The 21,190-nt window shown below is 47.0% G+C and overlaps 2 protein-coding genes across 2 annotated transcripts; one reads left to right on the plus strand and one right to left on the minus strand.

The window, feature by feature from the left end:
- The first annotated feature begins 2 nt into the window (after nt 1-2).
- slx4 (SLX4 structure-specific endonuclease subunit homolog (S. cerevisiae)) lies at nt 3-12,029 on the plus strand. The gene is made up of 13 exons (XM_023844403.2): nt 3-498; nt 2,423-2,624; nt 2,840-3,085; nt 3,769-3,983; nt 4,358-4,659; nt 4,853-5,120; nt 5,420-5,490; nt 5,632-5,778; nt 5,939-6,108; nt 6,645-9,088; nt 9,268-9,367; nt 9,811-10,146; nt 11,065-12,029. Exons 1-13 carry the CDS (start codon nt 3-5, stop codon nt 11,420-11,422), a joined length of 5,355 nt encoding a protein of 1,784 aa, XP_023700171.1. The 3' UTR covers nt 11,423-12,029.
- A 631-nt stretch (nt 12,030-12,660) lies between these two features.
- Nucleotides 12,661-20,872, minus strand: mcrip2 (MAPK regulated corepressor interacting protein 2). Its single transcript, XM_023844405.2, has 5 exons — nt 20,261-20,872; nt 19,878-19,950; nt 18,430-18,563; nt 14,881-14,982; nt 12,661-13,050 (listed from the first exon to the last, which is right to left on the minus strand). Exons 1-5 carry the CDS (start codon nt 20,313-20,315, stop codon nt 12,980-12,982), a joined length of 435 nt encoding a protein of 144 aa, XP_023700173.1. The 5' UTR covers nt 20,316-20,872; the 3' UTR covers nt 12,661-12,979.
- Between the last annotated feature and the right edge of the window lie 318 nt (nt 20,873-21,190).

Consider the following 21,190-nt stretch of genomic DNA (forward strand, 5'->3'; position numbering starts at 1 on the left):
AGATGGACGACTCCGACCAGGACTTCACAGATCTGTTCGGCAGACTCCTGAAGAGGGTCCGCAAGAAGGGGGTTGGTGGAGGGGAGTCTGGGGAGGAAGGCAAGAGGGGGGAGCAGAGTCAGCCACTGACTCGCACCAAGGAACGAGCTAAGCTGGGGTACCCAAAGAACAGTGTCTGTTCGAAAAAACAGCAGAGCAGCCAAAAGGCCGTTGAAACTTTGGCTAGGAGTTCGATACAGGATTCCGACTCTGCTAGCCAGACAGTTTACAAGGAGACTGCTGTTACCCAGGAGACCACAGCTGTCATGGCAACCACCCAGGTGAACGGCACACAGCCAGCTGCTGGTGAGGCTGAGCCTTTGGGGGTGACGGAGATAGTGGTACGCAGGATGCAGCGATTTAAGAGGACCAACCCCCAGAGACTGAAGCTGACAGGGAGTGAGGAGCCTCGTGATGTAGAGCCACAGACAGACACCCCTTCGCTGCCGGACGCCCAAGGTGAGACTCAAGTTATACCCGCACTTCCTTTTGTTAGATTTAGTTAGCTTTTTTTAGCAGATTACCAATTTATTTGTCTTAATTTACTCATGTAATTATCTTGTGTGCTGCAGATGTAAGAGTATCCACAGCTGGAAGATTTTTTTCCCCACTTGGTCCATTTACCCAGCTCTGGGAGTTTGATAATAAATAAGCTTAGAACAAAACTCACTGGGATTTAAACCTATGAAGTATGCAGTGCTGGAAAAGTAAAGACTATAAGTCGGGCTGGGCGATATATCAGGTTTTTACAATACATCGATATATTTTCATACAAGATATATGATGAGACAATATCGTTTGTATCGATATAGTTTGTTGCTTTAAAATTATATTCATAGCGCCGCCACTTCGCCTATTTATCCTCACCCTGTCTGTCATTTACAAAACTGCGCCCTGCCCCTCTCCGAACACAACCCACCCCTCCCCCTCACTCACAAGTCCTGCATGCAGCGACAACATGGAGACAGACACAGACACGAGGCAAGCTAGTGAAGAGGAGCTTGGGGGTATATCATGAAGCAGGATTTCTTGTCTAGCTGCATAACTTGTCACATTTAAGGTAGTCTGAGCTACATTTAAGTGGATGATTATATAGGCCATTTGGCCCAGATTACCATAAATCCAACAAGTTATCCGGCTAAGCAAGAAATCTTGCTTAATGAAATAGCCCCTGGTTGGTAAAATAACATATGGAAACGCCCTACCTTTGGGTACTGCGCATGCGCACAATGAAATCAAGCCCCTTTTCTCGTGTTTGAAGAACCGCCCATGGATCTATTCTACCTTGCGTTGGAGTTATGGCTTATTTCTGCATTTTCAATGTTCATACATTTTAATTATTTTATTAAATACATTGATCACATTTTACTGTCAGCATCACATTGATTTACTACGCTGTATGTAGAATTACCTGACATGTTTTAACACATAATCTTATAAGGTATTTCAAACTCGCAATGCCTGCTTACATTACATTAGTTTGTGTTTTTTAGACAAGTTACATATTTATTTTTTGGATTATCCGCTTTCAGTTTCAGCCCAAAAAAATGACAATAACATTTTCGCTAAGGTAGCACTGATCGATAGATATATCTGTCGGAACACAGTAACGTAGGACAAACTGACATTTTTGCGCCATTTTTTCATGTACATGGATGCATGTGTGTCTGGACCCCCTCAGCAGTAAAATGCCCCCCTTGAAAGGGGATCTCCCTTGCCATGTGATTCCCCTTTGTAATGGGTTGGGATGTTCTGTCTTTTGGTACCCCAGTCTGATCCAATCCATTCAATATTTATATCTACAAATCAGATCTGATCTTTAAATAAATTCTTAGATATACATACACTTCCAGTAGGCCTTGGGTGCGTTCTTCGTGTGAGTAAACCTCGTGATTTTGCAGTATTCTTCCTTATTGTGATTCTGCAAGTGCCCAATTAGATTTGTTGCAATAAACAACACTCTGTTGCTACCTCTTCTTGAAAGGATGACATCGCAAAGATTTCGGATAGCTGTTGTGCTTGTAGTCCCGTGTGCCTCATACTTACTGCTGCATGCGGCAGAACCCCACAGTCTGCGCAGCTGATGTAAATGCAGAACCCCACAATCTGCGCAGCTGATGTAAATTAGGTCGATGCAGCAAAGTAAATAGATCAGGATTTGGATCAGGCTGTGCTAGCTGATACTGATCACATAAAAAATTCCTGGATAGGCCCTGATTTCAGTCTTTGATATCGGACCGGTCCGGATGCCCCTTATGATATGGCTTGCTGTGGGTCGTGCCTGTTGTTCCATGCCGCCACGCACTTTCCCTGTCTCCCTTGCCTTTATGGCGGCACCCACTTATTGCAGTTATCGTATTTATCGTGGTTTGTTTGTGTGCAGCATTTCCCCCCACGCCTGCGTCAGAGCCCACGCCAGGGTCCCCCGGGGACGAGGCCCTGGCCATCAGGCTGCAGCAGGAGCTGGACACCGAGGTTAAGGGGAACGCGGTCGACCTGGAAATGGGGGGGCTGTTCTTCTGTCAGATCTGCCAGAGGGACCTATCAAACATGAGCCCCATGTGTCGTGCACAGCATATCAACAGGTCTGTCCATCCGTATGCCCGACCCCGCATCTGCCTGTCTGTCAGTCCATTCACCTGTATGTCCATCTCGGTCCATTCACCTGTATCTCTAGCCTTTGCCTGTAGTTCGGATGTTTGTTTATTTACAGTATTGAAGGTCTCCCCGCTGCTGTTTTTGTCACTCTGTTCAGTTTCGTTCTGAATCAGGCCTGTTTATGTTTTATCCACTTCCCCAGGTGTCTGGACCAGAGTGAGCGCAGTGCCCCCCCTAAGCCAGCCCCTCCCCGTGTGCCTGACTGCCCCATTTGTGGGAAGGGGTTCAAGTCCCAGAAGAGTCGGGGATCTCACCTGAAGCGCTGCGCGGCGGACATGGGCGTGGGGCCCGCCTTGCTGATGGAGGTCCTGCAGAGGCAGGCCGCCGAGGGGCAGGCCTCCGAGGGGCAGGCCGCCGAGGGGGCGGGCAACAGTGCGGCCCATCAACAGTGAGTGACACGCCCCTCTCCAGCCAGGCATTTAACATGAGAGATGGGGTGGAGGAACAAGAGGGCCTCCGCCACTGCAATAAAAATCATTTTAGAGTTAGCAGGGTAGCTAACCAGGTTAGCCATCATGGAAAGACAGCAGACTTTTTATTAGGAAATTACTCTGATGTCTGTTTAACATTCAATATTACAGTTTTATTACATTTCTCCTTTGAAAGTGGGAGAGTAAAAGATACCGATGGCAGAAAGCCATTGTGGTGAGGAGGACAGAGAGGGAGGAGAATCCCTGGGTTTTGGGGTTATTAGTTAGAATGAAAGGCAGTAAAGTGAGTTGGTTAATCTTTTGGTGATTGATAGCTGTATAGGGATTGACTGGGACACTACTCATCCAGCGGTGGTGCTTATCACCACTCAAACCATGCATTTGCTTTGGGCCCCCTGTTGACCACAAACAGGCATTACACTAAATATTAAATAAGCATGTTGCTTATTTAGGAGATGTTGAAGCAGCATGTTCTGCTAACCAGCTAGTTATCTGCTATCTTCTGATTCTACTCTATTGCTAGTTATTTAGCTTTTAAAACTTGTGAATAGGGCCAGGAGCTTCTCCCGTAATTAATAAGAAATACCCAGGAGATTCTGTTTAATTCTGTAACTAGTGTGTTTTTTCCCCCACTGTCCAGGGCACAGGTAGGCGGGTCGAAGAGGAAGGTCTCTGCAGGGGCCGACCGCCCCGCCAAGAAGAAGCCCAGGAAGAAGCCCCCGGCCCCGGACGAGGATACTTTGGTTGCCATGGCCCTGTCACGCTCCATGATGGAGAAGGAGAAGAAGATGGAGATGGAGGTGGAGGCCCAGATTGCAGCTCCGACCCTGGGCTTGCAGTGGAGGTCAGACAGAGGTGAGCTGATCCGCCCTGATGTACCAGTAGATACCCCTCTGTGGGCTGTATCCCGAATGCACTCTTCAACTTTACTGTAATGTTTAGCAGTGCAGCTGACTGAACCTTACAGCTCGATCCTACAGGCAGCAGCAGGACCTGAGTGACTGACGGACGCCCTAAAGGGGAGGCCGTCTTACTGCTCATATGCGCTGCCCTGCTTTTATCAAGGGTGTCTTGTGGTTAAGGGTCTGCACTTGTAGCCGAAAAGCCACAGGTTTCAGTGCCAGGCTGAACTTTTCGGGTGTAACCTCGATGCAGGTATTTACGTGTGATTAAAGTGTGTTCAAAATGAATAAGTGAAAATGCTGCATTATCTTCTGTCCCTGGACCAGGTGTGAGTAAGAGGCGTGGCAAGAAGAAGGGGTGTCCCCCAGCCCCACCCCCTCTCCTCCTCATACAGGACCCCCAAGCAGCCCTCAGACGGCTCCAGGATCGAATTGCAGCTCTCCTGCTCCGTATAGAATCCCCCGCACCTCCCTCCCCTGACTTGCCTTCCAGCACCCTTCCAGCTTGGACTGGTGCTGCCCCCTTGTGGCAAAGAAGCACACTACGGGATGGAGGTCCGACCTCGATTCTGGATTTCTACACCCCTGCGCTCAGACCCCCCATTGAGCCCTGGGTTCCATCTGTTGAGGTAAAGTAAAGCAGGAGCACACATGCACACACACCCCTACACCTTTATTTTGTGTTTCTGTCACTAAATCCTCCATCATGATCTAATTTTTCTAGGTATCTATAAATTTGATTTTAATAATTGATTAATTAATTTTCTCACTCTCTTTCTGGTTAAGCCTAAAAGGTTTATATGATCTTTTCTCTGTTAACAGCAGGCAAACCCGGATGTCGTGCCCCCTTCCCAGCGCCAGTCTGTATCCTTAGCGGAGCCCATCATGGTGGCAAGAGACAGCCCCTGTCCTGCTGAGAAGCGTCTGGATCCCAGCGACGGTCCCGTGCCGCCCCCCGCCCTCTCCGCCGACCCCTCCTCCTCCCTGTCTGCCCTCCCGGTGGGAAGTCAGACCCTGCGCGACGTGATGGACCTGGCAGAGGAGGGCATGACGCTCACACAGTGGGGGGGCACATCTGAACGTGCCTACGGTAGGTCACCGAGTGCATGTTCCGTCTAGCCCCCCCCCCACGGCAAGCGACTATCCCATTCGTCTCGGGTAGCATCACCCTGCTGCTGTTGCCAGATGTTATTGTGAAATCCTTAAGGCATCTGATCCGTCTGAATTAGTTCTCCGTTCATCTAGATAATTAAAAGTCCCTGAGAAAGTAAGAACGGATATTTCCAAATTCTGTGATGACTGTTAATGAGCAGCGCGCAGAGTAAACTCTCTGTCTTCTGTGTGTCATGACAATGGAGTTCCTTACTCTGGCTTTGTTTGTGCTGTCAGATAATGACATCATCGGGGACTTCAAGCTAAGCGGCTTCGTACCAGAGACTGAAAGAGAATCTGAGAGCAAAGTGAGTAATTTCCACCACTAAAATATACCACTCTTTCTGTTTTATTACTTTGAAATTCATACTTATTCCAATATCTTTTCTCAGTGCCCCTCCACTCTCCCAAATGATATCTGTTCTGAAATTAGACCTCCCTTCCCATAGGTGGCGCTGATCCGCCTGTCTGCTGATCTGGCCAGCATGGTCAACAACCCACAGCTCAGTGATGTGCAGCTGCAGGTTGACTGCGGGGATGTCTTTTTCGCACACTCGTTCATGCTCTATGCCCGCTGTCCCATGCTAATTGAAATGGTATGTTAGTTTATTTAGTAATTTTGGTGTAAACTAGTTTCTCTCAGTTCAGGGGCCCTGTCCCTTTTTCTCTGTGACCATGCATGAGAGGGACTATCTTTGTTTACTTGTGAATACTTATCTGTGTCTGTATGTTATTGTGTCTGTCTTCTTCTCCCAGGTTCATGACTCTGGTTTTGGCGTACGGGAGGAGGGCATGCCCCAGGCCCAGAGGGTGCTGTTGGGGGAGGTTCCTGCCAAGGCTCTTCTTGCACTGCTGCATTACATCTATACAGGTCATTGTCCCCTCACCCCTGAACTAGTGCCCCATGTCCAGGAGCTGGCAGTCAGGTTAGTGTTGTGTTGAGCAACTCATCCGCTTTTGAATGTGCTATTTGTCTATGATTGTCTATGGGAGATGTTCTCAAACTTTCTGATCAAAGGTCTTCATCAGATTTTTGTTCAGAGGTCAGAGGTCCAGAGCAATTTTCAATAACAAAGCAGCATTTCATGAACTTTAATGAATTAACTATAACCTTCAATGTAGACATCAATATATACCAAGAATGGGAACTACTTAATGCTCACTGGGGGGGTGGGGGTGGATTATAATGAGTTATGTGGGTGCAAAGTTTGTGTTTTTGTACTTCAAACCACATTAAACGTTTTTATATTAATCGTATTGATTCATAAGGCGCATTATCGGCTGGGTCCGCATTATCTTGAAATTTGGTCCATATCTGGACTGTGGTCTGGACTTTGAGCACCTCTGGTCTATGAGATCGTCTGTACTAATTCAGATAGATAAACTGCAAAATGAATTGTGATTCATTCGATGGGAGACTTATTATTGTGAATTACTTGCTAAAGTAAAACATCTATCCTAGGTTTGCCATGACAGAATTGGAGGAACTGTGTCTGCAAAATGCAGGGTTAGCGGACGATGCTGGGGCCGTGCTCCAAGAGCCAGTGCAGAATGAAGGAGAAAAGGACACAATCCACGATGAGCAGAACTTCCTGGAGCTACTGCGCTCCATGTGGGAGGATGAGGAGAATGATGAAGGCAGTAAAGAGGGGGGTGCCAACATGCGGGGCCGTGGAGAGTACAGGATGGAGGGAGCCGGCAGCCCTCTACTGGGAGGTGGGGAGCTAGGAGAGGAAAGGGTGGATGAGGACGAGCTCAATGAGATCTACGAATTTGCCGCCACACAGAAGAGGATTCAGTCCAGTATGCAAGCTGGGGAAGGAAGCGCAGAAGAGGATGACGAAGAGGCAGGAAGGGTCAAAGTATGCAAAGAGGAAGAGGAGGACCAAGAGAATGGAGAAAAGGGAGATGAGGTATCTCAAGAAGAGTCACGTGAGAAAGTGGAGCCGTGTGAGAAGCAGTTTGACGTAGATCCTGGCCTGGGGAATGGGATGATGATAAATGGTCAACCAGAGGAGATCCAACCTCATAAGTCTCCCAGTGCTGAGACCAGCCTAGACAAGAGCTACAACCGCTTGTTCTCACAGGCCTGGGGTGAATACGTGGAGACTTCTCCAGGTCCATCCAGCTGCCATTCCCACTCTCCATGCAGAGGCATTGGGGGTGCAGGGCAGCCAGGGTTACTGGTTGGAAGGGCATCCTCTAGGCTCCAGCATGGGGAGGTATCACGCTTACCGTGCTTTGATAGCCAAGAGGCAATCATTGATCTCTCTGTAAGCCCTCCCCCTGACCCCTGTTCCATGTTCCCTGTAACAGGCCATTCTCTGGGATCTGTTGAGTACAAGGAGAAAGAGGAACTTGATATAGGTGGCTCATTTAGCACAGGTGATCCTCGGGTTGATGTCATTCACAGCAGCAAAGAAGTAAGCTGTAAGGATTCTGTAATCAGAGTCGCCAACTTATCTGGGACTGTAGCCTCTTCCGGTTGTAGGGAACGGTGTATAACGCCAGAGGTGATCGTGCTGTCTGACTCTGGTGATGAAATGGATTTGGATCCAAAGAATGAAGATGTTAAGACTCATGTTGTCCAAAATCAGCAGACTCCACTTGTACCTGAAAACCAGTTAGGTGATATAGATAATCCTGGAGTTGAACCTGGGGAACTGGAGGAACCATCTCAATCGGCAAGTAAGACAGAAACTCTGCAAGCCCCAGCGAACAGTTCCCACATGGACAGCTCTGTTGACAGCTCCTGGCTGGTCCCAGGAACACCAGTATGTCCCATGAAGGTGACCCGAGCTAGTTATACACAGACTCACAGCAGCATGTTCCGTACACAGCTCTTTCCAAGGTCCTTTGATAACAAATCAAGGTCATCATCATCATCCTCGCCTACCTCTGCTAGCATCCCTGTGACATCTATGACCCCGAAACATAATGGTACATTTCGTCACCCAGACGGAATTAGGCACTGCAGTACAGCCTCCATGGGCATCACAGGGAAACTGGTCAGCAGCAGTTTCCACAGTTCGAACCACGGCAACTCTGGTTTGAATAAGGAAGATAGTTTAAAGAGAGGGAACACGGTTGCAGTTGAAGTTTGCCAGATAGAAGACCTTATCCGACCAGACGGCAGGTCTGTGGAGAGCTCGCACGCACAACCAGGGTTATCCAGACGGGCCTCCAGTTGCACTGGAATTGAATGGACCGGTGTGCCACCGGCAGCTAGCAGTACCCCTTTGGCTCTGCGTCCCGGCGCACTGCGGTACTCTGTTCTCCACAGCGACAGTGAGGACAGCTCAGGCACCATCCAGAGCAGTGTTGCCAAAAGAACAGGTTCTGCTGACGAGCCCTCTGCGGAGACCCCTCAAGGGGACAGCCCAGGATCTTTGCATCTTTCCCTCGTAGCAACTTCACCGTCCACGCAGAGAGATTCTGACTTGGGGGTGAATCCAAGGGAGTCTCCAGGAAACAGGTCCTCCAGGGAGTCTGACTGCCTCCGGAGCCCCGGCAATGGAAATTTGTCAAAGACAGAGGAGAATCTGTTTGAGGAGCCAGAGGATGGGTCATTGCCGGGGCAGATCTCCTGTGCTATGGACGAGCCACCCATGCCTTTCGATGACTCCTGGGGAATGGGCACTCGTTTTAGCCTCAGGATGGACTCCAGCACTGGGACCGGTCCTCCGGAGCCAGACCAGGGTGACGCTGGGACAGGGCACATCTCTCCACCTGCTCCTCCTGTTGATCATGCAACCCACCGGACTCCTCCCAAACTCTGTGCCAGCATGCTGGACTCCAAGATCTGGGATGATTGGGAGGAAGATGAAGAGCAAGTGGACCTTCCTCTTTCACAAAGAGTGTGTCCCATAGCCCCATCCAAGAGAGTCACGCAGCTGAAGACGCCAGGTGCGTCTGGTTTTTGTGTATCGTTAATGGACTTTTTAATATGCAACATTGCACATTGCGATGCTGCTACTTTGGATTATTCTTGCTACTTGGTTACTTCATTCGGTGACTTTGTTTCTACTACCGTCTCATTTTCCCTCTTTACATTAATGTTCCTGTCCCTGTGCACTGTTCTGTAGTGTCCACTTGCAGGAAGAACCAGCCCCCCCTGGAGCCTATCACCCCTATGCCCGGCTACTCTGATATGGAGACACCTGAGCTGAAGAACCGCCTCAACAAGTAATTGCCCTCCTTAATAATTCTTTAAAGAGCCTTTTCAGTGTTTTCTCTGGGATTTTTTCCCCCTGTAGCGACGGCTCCCTTTCTCTTGCTTCTCTCTTCCTCTTGTTGGGCACGTAAACCATAGAAATCTGACCAGGTCAGGTGTGTGCATGGCTGTAACTGTCCTTTAATATTGAAAGCTCTTTGCAGAGTCGTGTAATTGCCAATTCATGACATTTCAGGTTCCTGAAATGTAAACAGTGGAAATACTGCTTTTTCACCATGTTTAATGACAAGAGATTCTAGTGGGTGCTACCCCAGAATCTTATTAGCAATAGCTGTTAGCAAACTAATAGCTTTACCTTAGGACTATGGTGACTCTATACTATATTTAACACATGCAAACCTCTCGTATTCGTTTCTTTACATTGTATACCTTTAGCCTTTCATCTTTTCATCAGGTTTGGTGTGCGTCCACTGCCCAAGCGACAGATGGTCCTGAAGCTGAAGGAGATCTACCAGTACACCCATCAGCTGCTGAGCTCTGACTCCGAGGAGGAGGTCCTTGGCCGGCGCCAGGACCCCAGTGCTGCCCATCTGAAGCACCGTCCCAAGCCCGCCTCTGCCTCTGGTTCCAGGGACTTCAAACAGCCAGTGGGGGTGGCTGCGAAGGCATGTGCCAAAGTGCCAGCCCTCAGACAAGATGGGCATGAGGATGGGGAGCTGGAGCAGGAGCCACTCTCGACTTCCCAGGCCTCCACGGCGTCCTCTACAGCCGCCAGTGAGGACTCCGAAAGGTGAGACGCCACCCGGGACATCTGGTCACACACCTACTCGTGGGCACCGGGTTAAATCCGACGTTCCTGTCTGTCTGTCCTGATGAGCACTTGTGTCAGCACTCCTAAAAAGTAGATCTTTGTAGCGCCTGAATGGCTGTTGGGATTATTTGATTTAAGGTATTTCACTTTACGTTTTTTTTTTTTGCCATGATTGATTTTGAGTTTTGATACCAGAATTTCGATTTACAGAGTAATTTCCTCAACATGATGTCTTTCAGCCAAATAATATACAGAAATGCAGGTCAGGCACTTCAAACAGACGAGTGTAGGATGAACATCATCCATCCTCACATTCCCGCCATGCTTTCGTTTCAGCTTTCTGATTTATTTCAAATTGTTTTTTACTTATACAAACCTTTTCATTATTCTAGTGATATTGAAGAATTTTGGGGTTATTGCGGAGGATTAGAAGTGCTATTTCCACTTAAAATAATGTAAATTGGCTTTCAATTTACATTTTGTCGAATTAGTCATTTTTAGGAATGAATTAATACTGTAAATTCAGGGGAGGCTGTATTAACTAACAGCCCAAGGATATACATTGAATATCTCTTAATATATGATTGTAACAGTCATATTATTTCATTATATTTGTTTCACCCTGAAATATTAAAAAAGACATCTAAAGCATTTTTACAAATGTATGTATTCTGGTGAAAATCTGATTAATATTACTATTTGGAATTAGTACTTTGGTGCAGTGGAACTCGTATGCGAAAATAATTATGTGTAATTCCAGGTTGTTTCTGAAGGCTCTCGATTGGGGTGTTTTTAAGGTGATTTGGTAATACTTGAACCATCTTCACTGTTTTCAGAAATGTCATCAGTCATTTGGTGCTGAAGATGGTCCTATCATCTGCTTTTTTTTGGCCTCAGGTCCAACCCAGAACTTTGCCCCTTGTCTGACGACGACTCCGACAGTGACGAGGTGACGGCGTCTCAGGCCGTGTCACGCGATGCGATGAAGCTGCAGGCAGTGTGCCATCTCCTCCAGTCCGACCCTGAGCTCTACGCGCAGATCCTGCAGTACCAGCCCCTGGTTCTCTCTCAGCTGCAGGCCCGGCTGAAAGAGGCCGGGATCCGCTTGGGTGCTGCGAAGCTGCTGGACTTCTTGGATTCGCAGTGCATCACGTTCACGACAGCCAACCCTGCCAAGGCCAGCTTGCCTCGGGGGAGGGGCAAGGGGCGGGGGCGTGGCAGGAGGCTTAAAGGGACAGTGAAGACCTCAGCATGAGCCAGACCTTGGTGCAAACTGGGAAGGGAGGAGTGGAACCACAGCATTGCATAGTCTGCTATGGACAGATCTTGAAGCTGTGACCTGGATGTTTGCAGTGCGAGTCACAGCTTTGCGATTCGATGCCTCCGTCGTGTGTTAAACATGCTTATGATGTCACTGATGTACTGTTCATGCATTGTAAGAGCCTGCTCTTTTTCTGTTCATATAATCAGTGTTGGTCTGTTTTCTGAAGGTCAAGTTTCAGAGCCTATCTGGTGTTAAACATCTGACCTCCTCCACTGTGGGAGCAGGTAGTGACGCACACACACAGTTGTTTTTTTAGTCCTTTTAATCACAAAAGTGATTTTTTTATGGCAGCTTTCAATTGCGCATAAGCAACCTTACCAGTCTTGAGCTTACATAATTAATTTTGTATTTTATGTTTTAGTTTTTTTTGTACATTTATTGCTCTTGTAAAGTCTCTAAATAATGAATTTCAAAGAAAAATGTTTTGTTGAAGGGTGTTTGTGTTTTTATGCATATTATTTTGTACTCTTTTGCCCCCAGGTATATAACTGAAAGCAGAAGGATATTAATCTATTTATTAAAAACCACTGCAAATAAACCAGAGTGATGTCATTTAGTACCTTTGAAAATGGAAAGTTGGGAATTCTACATGTGCTCATTTGTGATAGAACATTTTTCAAAACCTTTTTTTCTGTCTGACAAATGCAGTATAAAAATAATTATGATTATTATTATTATTATATACCAAGAGCAAAAACACGAGGTGTGGCTACTTCAGCTTCAAAAAGATACTCGTGATGTTTAGCTGCAGCCTCCCCTTTCAGATTAGAGTCTGGTTATTGGTGATATAGTGCATATACTGGTATCTGGGGAAATTCTGGGGAACACCCCAACATGGAATTGGTATTGGGGACAGCTGTGAATTTCTTTCTGTATATACACACAGCAACAAATGTCATTCTGGGGTTATGAGGAGAGGGGAGGCTGGTGTATTTGGTGATGTACATGGTAACACTGCAAAACAACACCTTTTTTTTCCGCTGAAGTTTGACGATCTGAAGCATCACTGGAGAACGGAGAAAATATGAAACGTTTGTTATTGCTGTAAGTCTAACTGGCGCCGGGCATGAGCCACACCTTGCAGATGCCAGTATTTGCTATTTAGAAAACCGACAGCTGCACCTGGTTTGTTTCGAGGTTGAGGAATTTCACACCGAATGCCAACAATGTCCTGAAAATACATTTTCCATTTTTATTTTCTTTTTCTTGTTTTATGCAAATACCAGGCAAGTAACACAGACTTGTGGTCTCTACACACAACATGTTTTTTTTTTTTCATTTTCTTTAACAAAGAAAGAAAGAGGTCTTCATACCTCGGTCTGGCACACTGGAGAGATATTAGGGCAGGGGTGGCAGAGCCGTTGGCAGACTCTCACGCTGCCCACCCAGGCTGAAGGCGAGCACTGGCTGCTCTCTCCTTAACGCCAAACCCACCCACATCCCACTCAGATCCACGTGGCTCCTTGGTCATTAACCGGGCTTCTCCCATCACGACAGGTTAACGATGTTGGCCAGGAAACGCTGTGCCCACCACTCCTCCAGGTCGATGGGGACGAAGTCTGCAGGGGAGAAAGGGAGCACAGCTGATGTAGGGGGGAACTCGCAAGCCCTCTGGCCTTCTAGGTACATACAGAACCTCAAAAACCAGGTACTGCACAGGTGAACTGGTATGGGGAATGGAGAATCAAGGAGAATCGTTCTTGATGCATTGTTCAGTCTTTTTAAATGTCTTAAAGTCTTATGAAACTTAAATAATGGACAAATACATCGTTTACGGCCCAGGAGCTGTCACAGGACCCGTGGAGCAAAGCAGGCAGAGAGAGGCTTTGCAGGAATGAGGATGAGATGGCAAACAGAAAATCGGGAAGGAATGGAGTGAGATGGGTCATGTATCCAAGCTTTGGTGCCTCAAGTAATGGGGGGGGGGGGCGGACTGACTTTCCCAGCAGACAAAGGTGCGTTCATTAGTAGTGTAACGGTACACGTATTTCCACCAAAAATTTTCGGTACGGGTCTTTCGGTTCGGTACCAATATGTAGCAAATGCAAAACCTTTGTGTGTTTGCGCGTTTCCCCCGAGCGACATTCGGAAAGGGCCGGATGAAGCCGCGTCGCTACACGAGCGTGTACGTCCTAACGTGAAGCTGGACGTTGTTAATGTGAATACAAGTACAGCAAAGGTATTTTTTAAATGCTGCACCATAACAGATATTTAATTTGTTTTGCTTTGTTTTTTTGAGACGATATTTGTGTTGCACAGTTCTAATATGAAGTTGAAAGCTGCAAATGTGAATACAGTACAGATCAGGTATAGTTAATGTGCACCTTAAAAGGATATTTATTTTATTTTTATTTACTTGATAATATTTATTTTGATTTACTTTCAAGTAAAATTTAGTTTATTAGTAGGGTGCAGTAGTATTGACAGAGACTAAGACTTTTTAAGTCATACTTTGTTCAGTACTTTGTTCTTTAATAAAGATCAAAGGAAGCACTTTATGTTTTGCTTCTTTTACCGCCGCTGTATTGAAAACGTACCGAACCGTGATTTTTACGTACCGTTACACCCCCTAGCATTCATGCATCTTAAAGGGGATTCAGGATCGTAGCTGGAAGGAAAAGGTGAAGGATACATCCAGGACAGCAAGTGAGAAGAGAGCACCCAACATGCACCACAGCCCCAAGCCAGCCTGGAGAAAAGGTCTGGGTGAGGCAGCCAGCCATCCTGGTCCTGTTTACAGGAACATGTGACCGGCAGTTTTGGGGTGTTGGAAGGTTGGAAGAAGAGCCCAGTGCAACACCAAGGTGCAGAAGCTGTGTGAGAATGTTCTGTTTTGAAAATAATGTTGAAACTACTTTGAATTCTTATCTATAAAAAAAAAGTCTGCATTTGTAATAGTACAAATTGTGTGGTTTTAAAATGTATCTGTAAATACAGTGCACTGAATTTCCAAAAAAACAAGCCTGCCTAAATGACGACCGTCTTGATGCACTGACCTCGGTGTAGATGAAGTGCTTTGAGGATCATTAACACCACCGATTATTGTAAGTTACAGCTGCAACCTTCAGCTTATATATTTTCTGAAAATATTTTTATAACTTTTTCTCTACTTTTTAAATACTCTTTACATATTTCTACATTTTCAGTTTTTATTTTGTCCGCATTTTATTTTGTTATCCTCCTACTTTGCTGTGACAGTTTCATTTCAATGCTGGCGCACTGCTCCATTCATGTATGTGGCAGAATAAAAATCTTGAATCTTGAGAAGTGTTGAAAAGCGAATGTTTGCAAGACTTCTGTCAGAGTATCACATGGCGAGCGCGGACATGCAGAGACGGAGGAGGGAAGCGGACAGGAGTGAGACGGAGGCAACGCTGACGATGACTCACTCTTCATGCCAGGGTTGGGCGTCTTCTCGGAGTACTGGACTGGACCTTGGCCTCCATCTGTCTGGGTGCCGTCCGCCAACCGCTGCTCCACCTGCTGCCACTCTGCCCAGACATACGGCGGCATGAGCACCAACGCACACGCAGATAGGCTAACCCCTATGCAGACGTACGGCGGCATGAGCACCAACGCACACGCAGACAGGCTAACCCCTATGCAGACGTACGGCGGCATGAGCACCAACGCACACGCAGACAGGCTAACCCCAATGCAGACGTACGGCGGCATGAGCACCAACGCACACGCAGACAGGCTAACCCCGATGCAGACGTACGGCGGCATGAGCACCAACGCACACGCAGACAGGCTAACCCCGATGCAGACGTACGGCGGCATGAGCACCAACGCACACGCAGACAGGCTAACCCCGATGCAGACGTACGGCGGCATGAGCACCAACGCACACGCAGACAGGCTAACCCCGATGCAGACGTACAGCGGTATGAGCACCAACGCACACGCAGACAGGCTAACCCCGATGCAGACGTACGGCGGCATGAGCACCAACGCACGCGCAGACAGGCTAACCCCGATGCAGACGTACAGCGGCATGAGCACCAACGCACGCGCAGACAGGCTAACCCCGATGCAGACGTACGGCGGCATGAGCACCAACGCACACGCAGACAGGCTAACCCCGATGCAGACGTACGGCGGCATGAGCACCAACGTACACGCAGGCAGGCTAACCCCGATGCAGACGTACGGCGGCATGAGCACCAACGTACACGCAGGCAGGCTAACCCCGATGCAGACGTACGGCGGCATGAGCACCAACGCACGCGCAGACAGGCTAACCCCGATGCAGACGTACGGCGGCATGAGCACCAACGTACATGGCACATGACATACTGGCATGTATGACAGCACCATTAGGACCCAGGAAAATAAATTACGGAGGAATTCAGTCCTTTCACCTCAGCGCTTCACCCACTGCGAGTTCAAATCCATCTCACCATTCCTTCTTGCAATGCACATCTCCAGCAAAACTGATATAACTGAAACTGAAAAATGTCCTTGACATGCGATTTTGCGATTTACCCAGGGGGAAGATAAAAGAGTTAGACAATAAGATGAAAGGGTTTCTCATTATTTACTATAAGCAAAAATGGACCCAAGAACTAGAACTGGTAAGTTACTGGTAAGTTCCGCAAATCGCTTTATTTATCCCAGTTTTAGTGCTATATAAATAAGCTTTTATCGTTAGGCTATTATAAGGAATATTGCTGCTTTTTAAACATGAGCATTCTAGGGCCTGTTCGCGGTCCCAGGAGTTGGTAAAAACCTCCGTAAAAAAAGGAAAACATAAAAAAAATCATAAAAATTTTTTCCAGAATAAAATGTAAAAAATGTCCAAAAATGATTAAATTATAAAAACATAAGTTTCAATCCCCTTTGAGTCTATTTCAAATCGTAATGCCAAAAACCAAGAATTCAGTGAAAGCTGAGTCATGTGTATATGAAGTTTACTTATTAAAATCCACAGGTAAACACAGATGATGTCACTGATATTGAGTAAAGAGGGGGAGATTTTTCTGTGTTTGCCCAATTTAACTTGTTTTTTGAATAAAGGACAATGATAGATACAGAACGTTGGACCCTTACTGAGGTACTGACATGTTAACATGCTTTCAGCAGCGGATACTCTGTTATTCATGAACACAAACAGGAAGTGCACATTTCACCTGGCATCCATGCTGAAATATTATACGTTTCTTTTAATGGCATTATGCTCAGAAAACATCATAAATAGGATAGAAACATTTGAGTTCTTATAATTTAATCATCTTTGAATTTGAAATAACAATGTGTTTTTTTTTTACGTTTTCTGACCAACTTCTGGGACCATTGGCAGTTCCAGAGTTATAAGTAAAGGTTATGGAGAGACTGAACCTCTCTTCAGCACAGCATGAGCACAGTTGACTGGATTAATTACACTCAACTCATTTTCATTATGAAGGCAGCAGGACACCAGTCCTAGAGTGAAGACATTTTTTGACAAAGGAAAGGAAGAATTCCTGTATTCTCTTTAACCTTGAAATGGCCTGATCTGTCCTGCAAAGGAGGCAAATTCAGAACCGCATCTTCAAAGTCACTTTGATCAGTTTTGTTTTCTTCTTAAACAGAAGTGGACGCAGAGCAGACTGGGCTGGACTTCTTCCTCCTAAGGGGCAGCGCCGACACTGAACCCTCTTCTTCATTCCCGCAGAGAAAATAAACTTCCGCCTGAGGCATTCTGGGAACTCTGGCCCTACGCAAGAACTAAGCCTCTTTTGTTTTTTTGTTATCCTTGCAAAAAAAGCAAAACGTTTACACAAAAAAGTGCTACATAAAACACAGACCACTTCTTCCAAACATAACTACCACTTCTGAGACCTATGACCTCCCCTGGCTTGAATTCCGCCTGCAGTCAACTGAAGTCCAGCATCCATCAGTCAGTGAATCTGGCTATCAAACCGGGGGAAATTAGTAGTACTTGTTCTGCAATAAATTCCTGAGAACTGGCAAGACAGTTTGGCATTTATGGTTCCCAGTGTTCCAGAAAACAGACAGCTAGCCAAAGACCTCTTTCGGTCTACCCAGTCTGGGTAGTCCACGATCTACTCAATCTAACTTTTTCCCCCTCAACCTGGGGCGCTTAACTGGTTCATAGAGGATTTAGGATGGAAATCTTCTTGAGTAGATCAGCTGTTACAATAGAGAAGGCCCCATGCCATGAGTATCAACACAGCAGGTCCTTCAGAATAATCGGCCTTCCCTTTCTTTCTCTGCCCCAATTTAACAGAAAGAACCCAGCATTTGCTCATGACTCTTGGAGTTGAGGTGAAGATGATGTAACAGGGGCCCCGATCTCGATCAGAGCAATAACAAAAACAAAAGTCAGGGAGTCGGCTGTCTCAAGCAGAGCAGACCCGGACTCCGCCGGGGTCCCTCACTGGAACAGTGGATAAGTGTCCTTGGCTCTCGGATGGGATTAACTGCAGCCCTTTTTTTTTGTCAAGGAAACATCACTGGAGTGATAAGCCTTTGAGACGGCAGTTGCAGAGAGCCGTTGAACGTTGCTCTCATGTTGCTTTGGGCTGATAAGATGCCGTGCTCACTACACCTGATCCAGAGGTTCCGGATCCAGCAGAACGTGGAATCTATTGACACAACTGTGTAAGCTTGCATCAGCATGATAAAACCTCAGCCTGAAGCACATTTTTTTACTAAGTTGTCCCAGTTTCACTCTCCAATCAACTCCAACCTGCCCCTTTATCTTTATTTATATAGCAGTATTCATACATAAATTGCAGCCCAACAGGTTTTACACTGATAATAAAAATAAGTAAGAAGAGAGACAAGCAACTAAACAGGATGAGCAACTGACGAGTAAATAAGCACAAGAAGGTGGTAAACAGGGTGAGCAACTGACGAGTAAATAAGCACAAGAAGGTGATAAACAGGGTGAGCAACCGATGAGTAAATAAGCACAAGAAGGTGGTAAATACCTTCATACACAAACTTGACATTCTCTTCGTGGGCTGGAGTGAAACCTTCTGGTTGAGAGTCGACTTGTGGGGGGGGCGCTGCGTGGTACCGTTTGCCGTTCAGCCGGTTGAACACAAGCTTTGGAGCAGGAGAACTTTGGGAGGACAGGAAAACAACAGGAGAGTTACATGAAATGGATTCTCACATTCAGCAGTAACTGGAGGAAACTACCTTTCGAATTTCCGTCTTCCTAGGGTGACCATATGTGCTCTTTGTCGCTTTGTTTCATGTTCACATTTGCTTTCTTGCTTTCTACAGTCAGAATACTTTTGCATATTTGTGTTGCTTTGACGCATCTTTTTGCATCCTTGCCACTGGTCTACGTTTTGACGACACAAGATATTGAACTGTTCTAATAAGCAAAGTAACTGGTCTTTAAACGCCAACCCAGGAAAACATCCCAGAACTTTGAAAAGTAAGATTTCCTTATAAGTTCCACATATATTAGCAGTACTTTTACTTTAAATGTGTATAATAAGGTCTGTGAATCCACACAGATTCAGACCTTTTTTTCTTTAACCCTTAAATAACACATGAAAGGGGTGGTTTAAGTACATTTTCTTTAAGTAAATTTTCTTTACAAAAATAGATCTCATCAGAATGAGAACTTCTCCCCGCGGATAAACCTTTGCGCGTCCTTGTTGTTACAGACCCTTGGACGGGTGAGAATGACGTAATGGACAGGAGAGGGAAGGAAGAAGAGGACGGGCTGCCGGCATGTGCGCGGAGCAGGGGACCGCCTCCTTCCTCCTCCTGGGTCTCTATGGTAACGCTGGCTAAACGATATAAATCCGACATATTTAATTACACCAGTTTGAGGGTCACCGCATCTTCGTCTGGCGACCCGCGATCACATAAAATATGAGCGTCAGGAGCCTGAATGGTAATGAAAATGCCAGCCGCTCTAAAGCGAACAGGCCTTGGCAGCAAACTCCTACTGCAGACCGTCCCGAAGCAGCCGATGGACACGGACACGGACCTTCGGCTAACACATTACATATAGTTATGAAAACGCGTTATCTTCGTTGAAATGAAGATGAATATCGGCGATCAGCAGGCTGTCCGGAGCGCCTTTCCGTCCGGCACCGGCGGCCACCGGCGGCTCACCTTGCCTCACACAAGGTCACCCCGTTTCTGTTTAAAAGGCAGCGCGACGTGCACGCAAGGCGGAGGGAGACACATTTAATGTTTGATGCAAACATTTTCGAAGTATTCACAGCCACTTCGGGTTTAAAACTGCAAATCCCTCAGTTCTTGGTTAAAAACTGCGTGGGCCGTGACGCTATGGCTAATATTACATTACCATGTGAGCGGAACATGACTTTGTTAGTGCTGCCCGATCACACACCCGATCACGCTGCAGAGACATGTATGGGCGCTTACACGCCGAAATGCTGGCTTTACTTACTTTGCTACAGTCCAGGGTGTCTGTTTGTGCTTAAAGTCGCTTGCTTTATTTTCAATTTGCTGCGTCGTCGGACCTCCCAATAGCAAGAACAGATAAACAAGTTATTCAGAAGTTAATCGGCTCGCATCGTGGTGTAAAACGCACATTATGCATTCGTCGTTTCAATTACAGTCCAGGCAGTTTCCACCCTGACTTTCTGTGGTCAGTAATTTAAGCAATCCGTGATAGTTCTGCTTAAGTACAACCATGCGAAGCTGCACAAAACCTATATGTATAGGATCGCCTCCATTCTAAACTACCGCATGTGATGAATCCCATAAGGATCTGTCTGTGGTATTAAACGCACCAATACAAATAACTGGGGGCGACCCCAAGCCACTCACCTGTTCTCCGTTGTGTAACAAGTTTACTGGGACCTCTGGTTATTGTGTACATCATGTGCTTAAAAATCCCCGGTAAACTTCAGCGTGACGGGGAGAAGCGCGTCCAGACAGCCTGAGTCGGTGTATTAAGCGTAGCAAGACGAGCACGGTTATCTGCATGGAGTCCCAGCAATACCCCCTTTTAGGTCGGGCTTGCTGGCGCAGCCACGGTGGAAAAATATCGCAGCGAGTCGTTCCAAGTCAGCTGCTGCGCCTCTGCCAGTTTCCCGGACAAACGGGGGCCGCTGGCCGCGGTCACAAAAGCGATCTCGGCACCGCGACGTTCCGTTTCACGCACTCAAAGTGCCCGATCGCGCACGCATCTTAATGCCGTCTCCCCCCGGACAGGTTACATTAAACAACTAGAAAAACTACCTGCAGACTGAGACTGATTCCCCCTCTCTTTGCTAAAAGATTTTTTTAAATACGTAACTTAATTCGGAGGGTAAGTGAGTCAGAACCACACGAGCGAATGAAACTGTCAGTGAGCCGCAGCGGACTGGCGGCGCGCGCCGGGCCACATGGTGACGTCGGGGGGCCGCAGACGCCGGGGGGCGGGGCGCCCTTCAGGTCGCGCTCGGTGACCCTTCACCTATAAAATGACGGCGATCCCGAGCATCGCCGCCTGGCCGCTCCCGGCGTTTTTATGCGTAGGTTAATACCACACTGAGGATCTTAGGGCTGGTTATTACTGATGTCCCTTCATTAAGCAAAACAAGCTGCCTGAATCTGTCTTGGAAAACTGCTGATTTCGGTGTCCCACTACTACTCATTTTTTGTGCTGTTTTTAAAGTGTCTGAATGCATAGTCGTGTTTTTCAAGGTGAATGTGAAGGACGGTGGGAAGGGCGGAACGACTGGAAAAGGGGCCGGCGGGGTTTGTAACCCGGGG

Source organism: Paramormyrops kingsleyae, chromosome 5 (assembly GCF_048594095.1).
Source record: "Paramormyrops kingsleyae isolate MSU_618 chromosome 5, PKINGS_0.4, whole genome shotgun sequence".
NCBI lineage: Eukaryota > Metazoa > Chordata > Actinopteri > Osteoglossiformes > Mormyridae > Paramormyrops > Paramormyrops kingsleyae.

Coding starts and splice junctions, on each gene's coding strand:
- slx4 (XM_023844403.2), top strand. CDS start 3: ATGGACGACTCCGACCAGGACTTCACAGATCTGTTCGGCAGACTCCTG. Junction 4,660..4,852: donor CCTGGGTTCCATCTGTTGAG/GTAAAGTAAAGC, acceptor CTCTGTTAACAG/CAGGCAAACCCGGATGTCGT. Junction 6,109..6,644: donor GTCCAGGAGCTGGCAGTCAG/GTTAGTGTTGTG, acceptor CATCTATCCTAG/GTTTGCCATGACAGAATTGG.
- mcrip2 (XM_023844405.2), bottom strand. CDS start 20,315: ATGATGTACACAATAACCAGAGGTCCCAGTAAACTTGTTACACAACGG. Junction 18,564..19,877: donor ACACCCTGGACTGTAGCAAA/GTAAGTAAAGCC, acceptor GTCCTCCCAAAG/TTCTCCTGCTCCAAAGCTTG. Junction 14,983..18,429: donor TGTCAAGTTTGTGTATGAAG/GTATTTACCACC, acceptor ATGTCTGGGCAG/AGTGGCAGCAGGTGGAGCAG.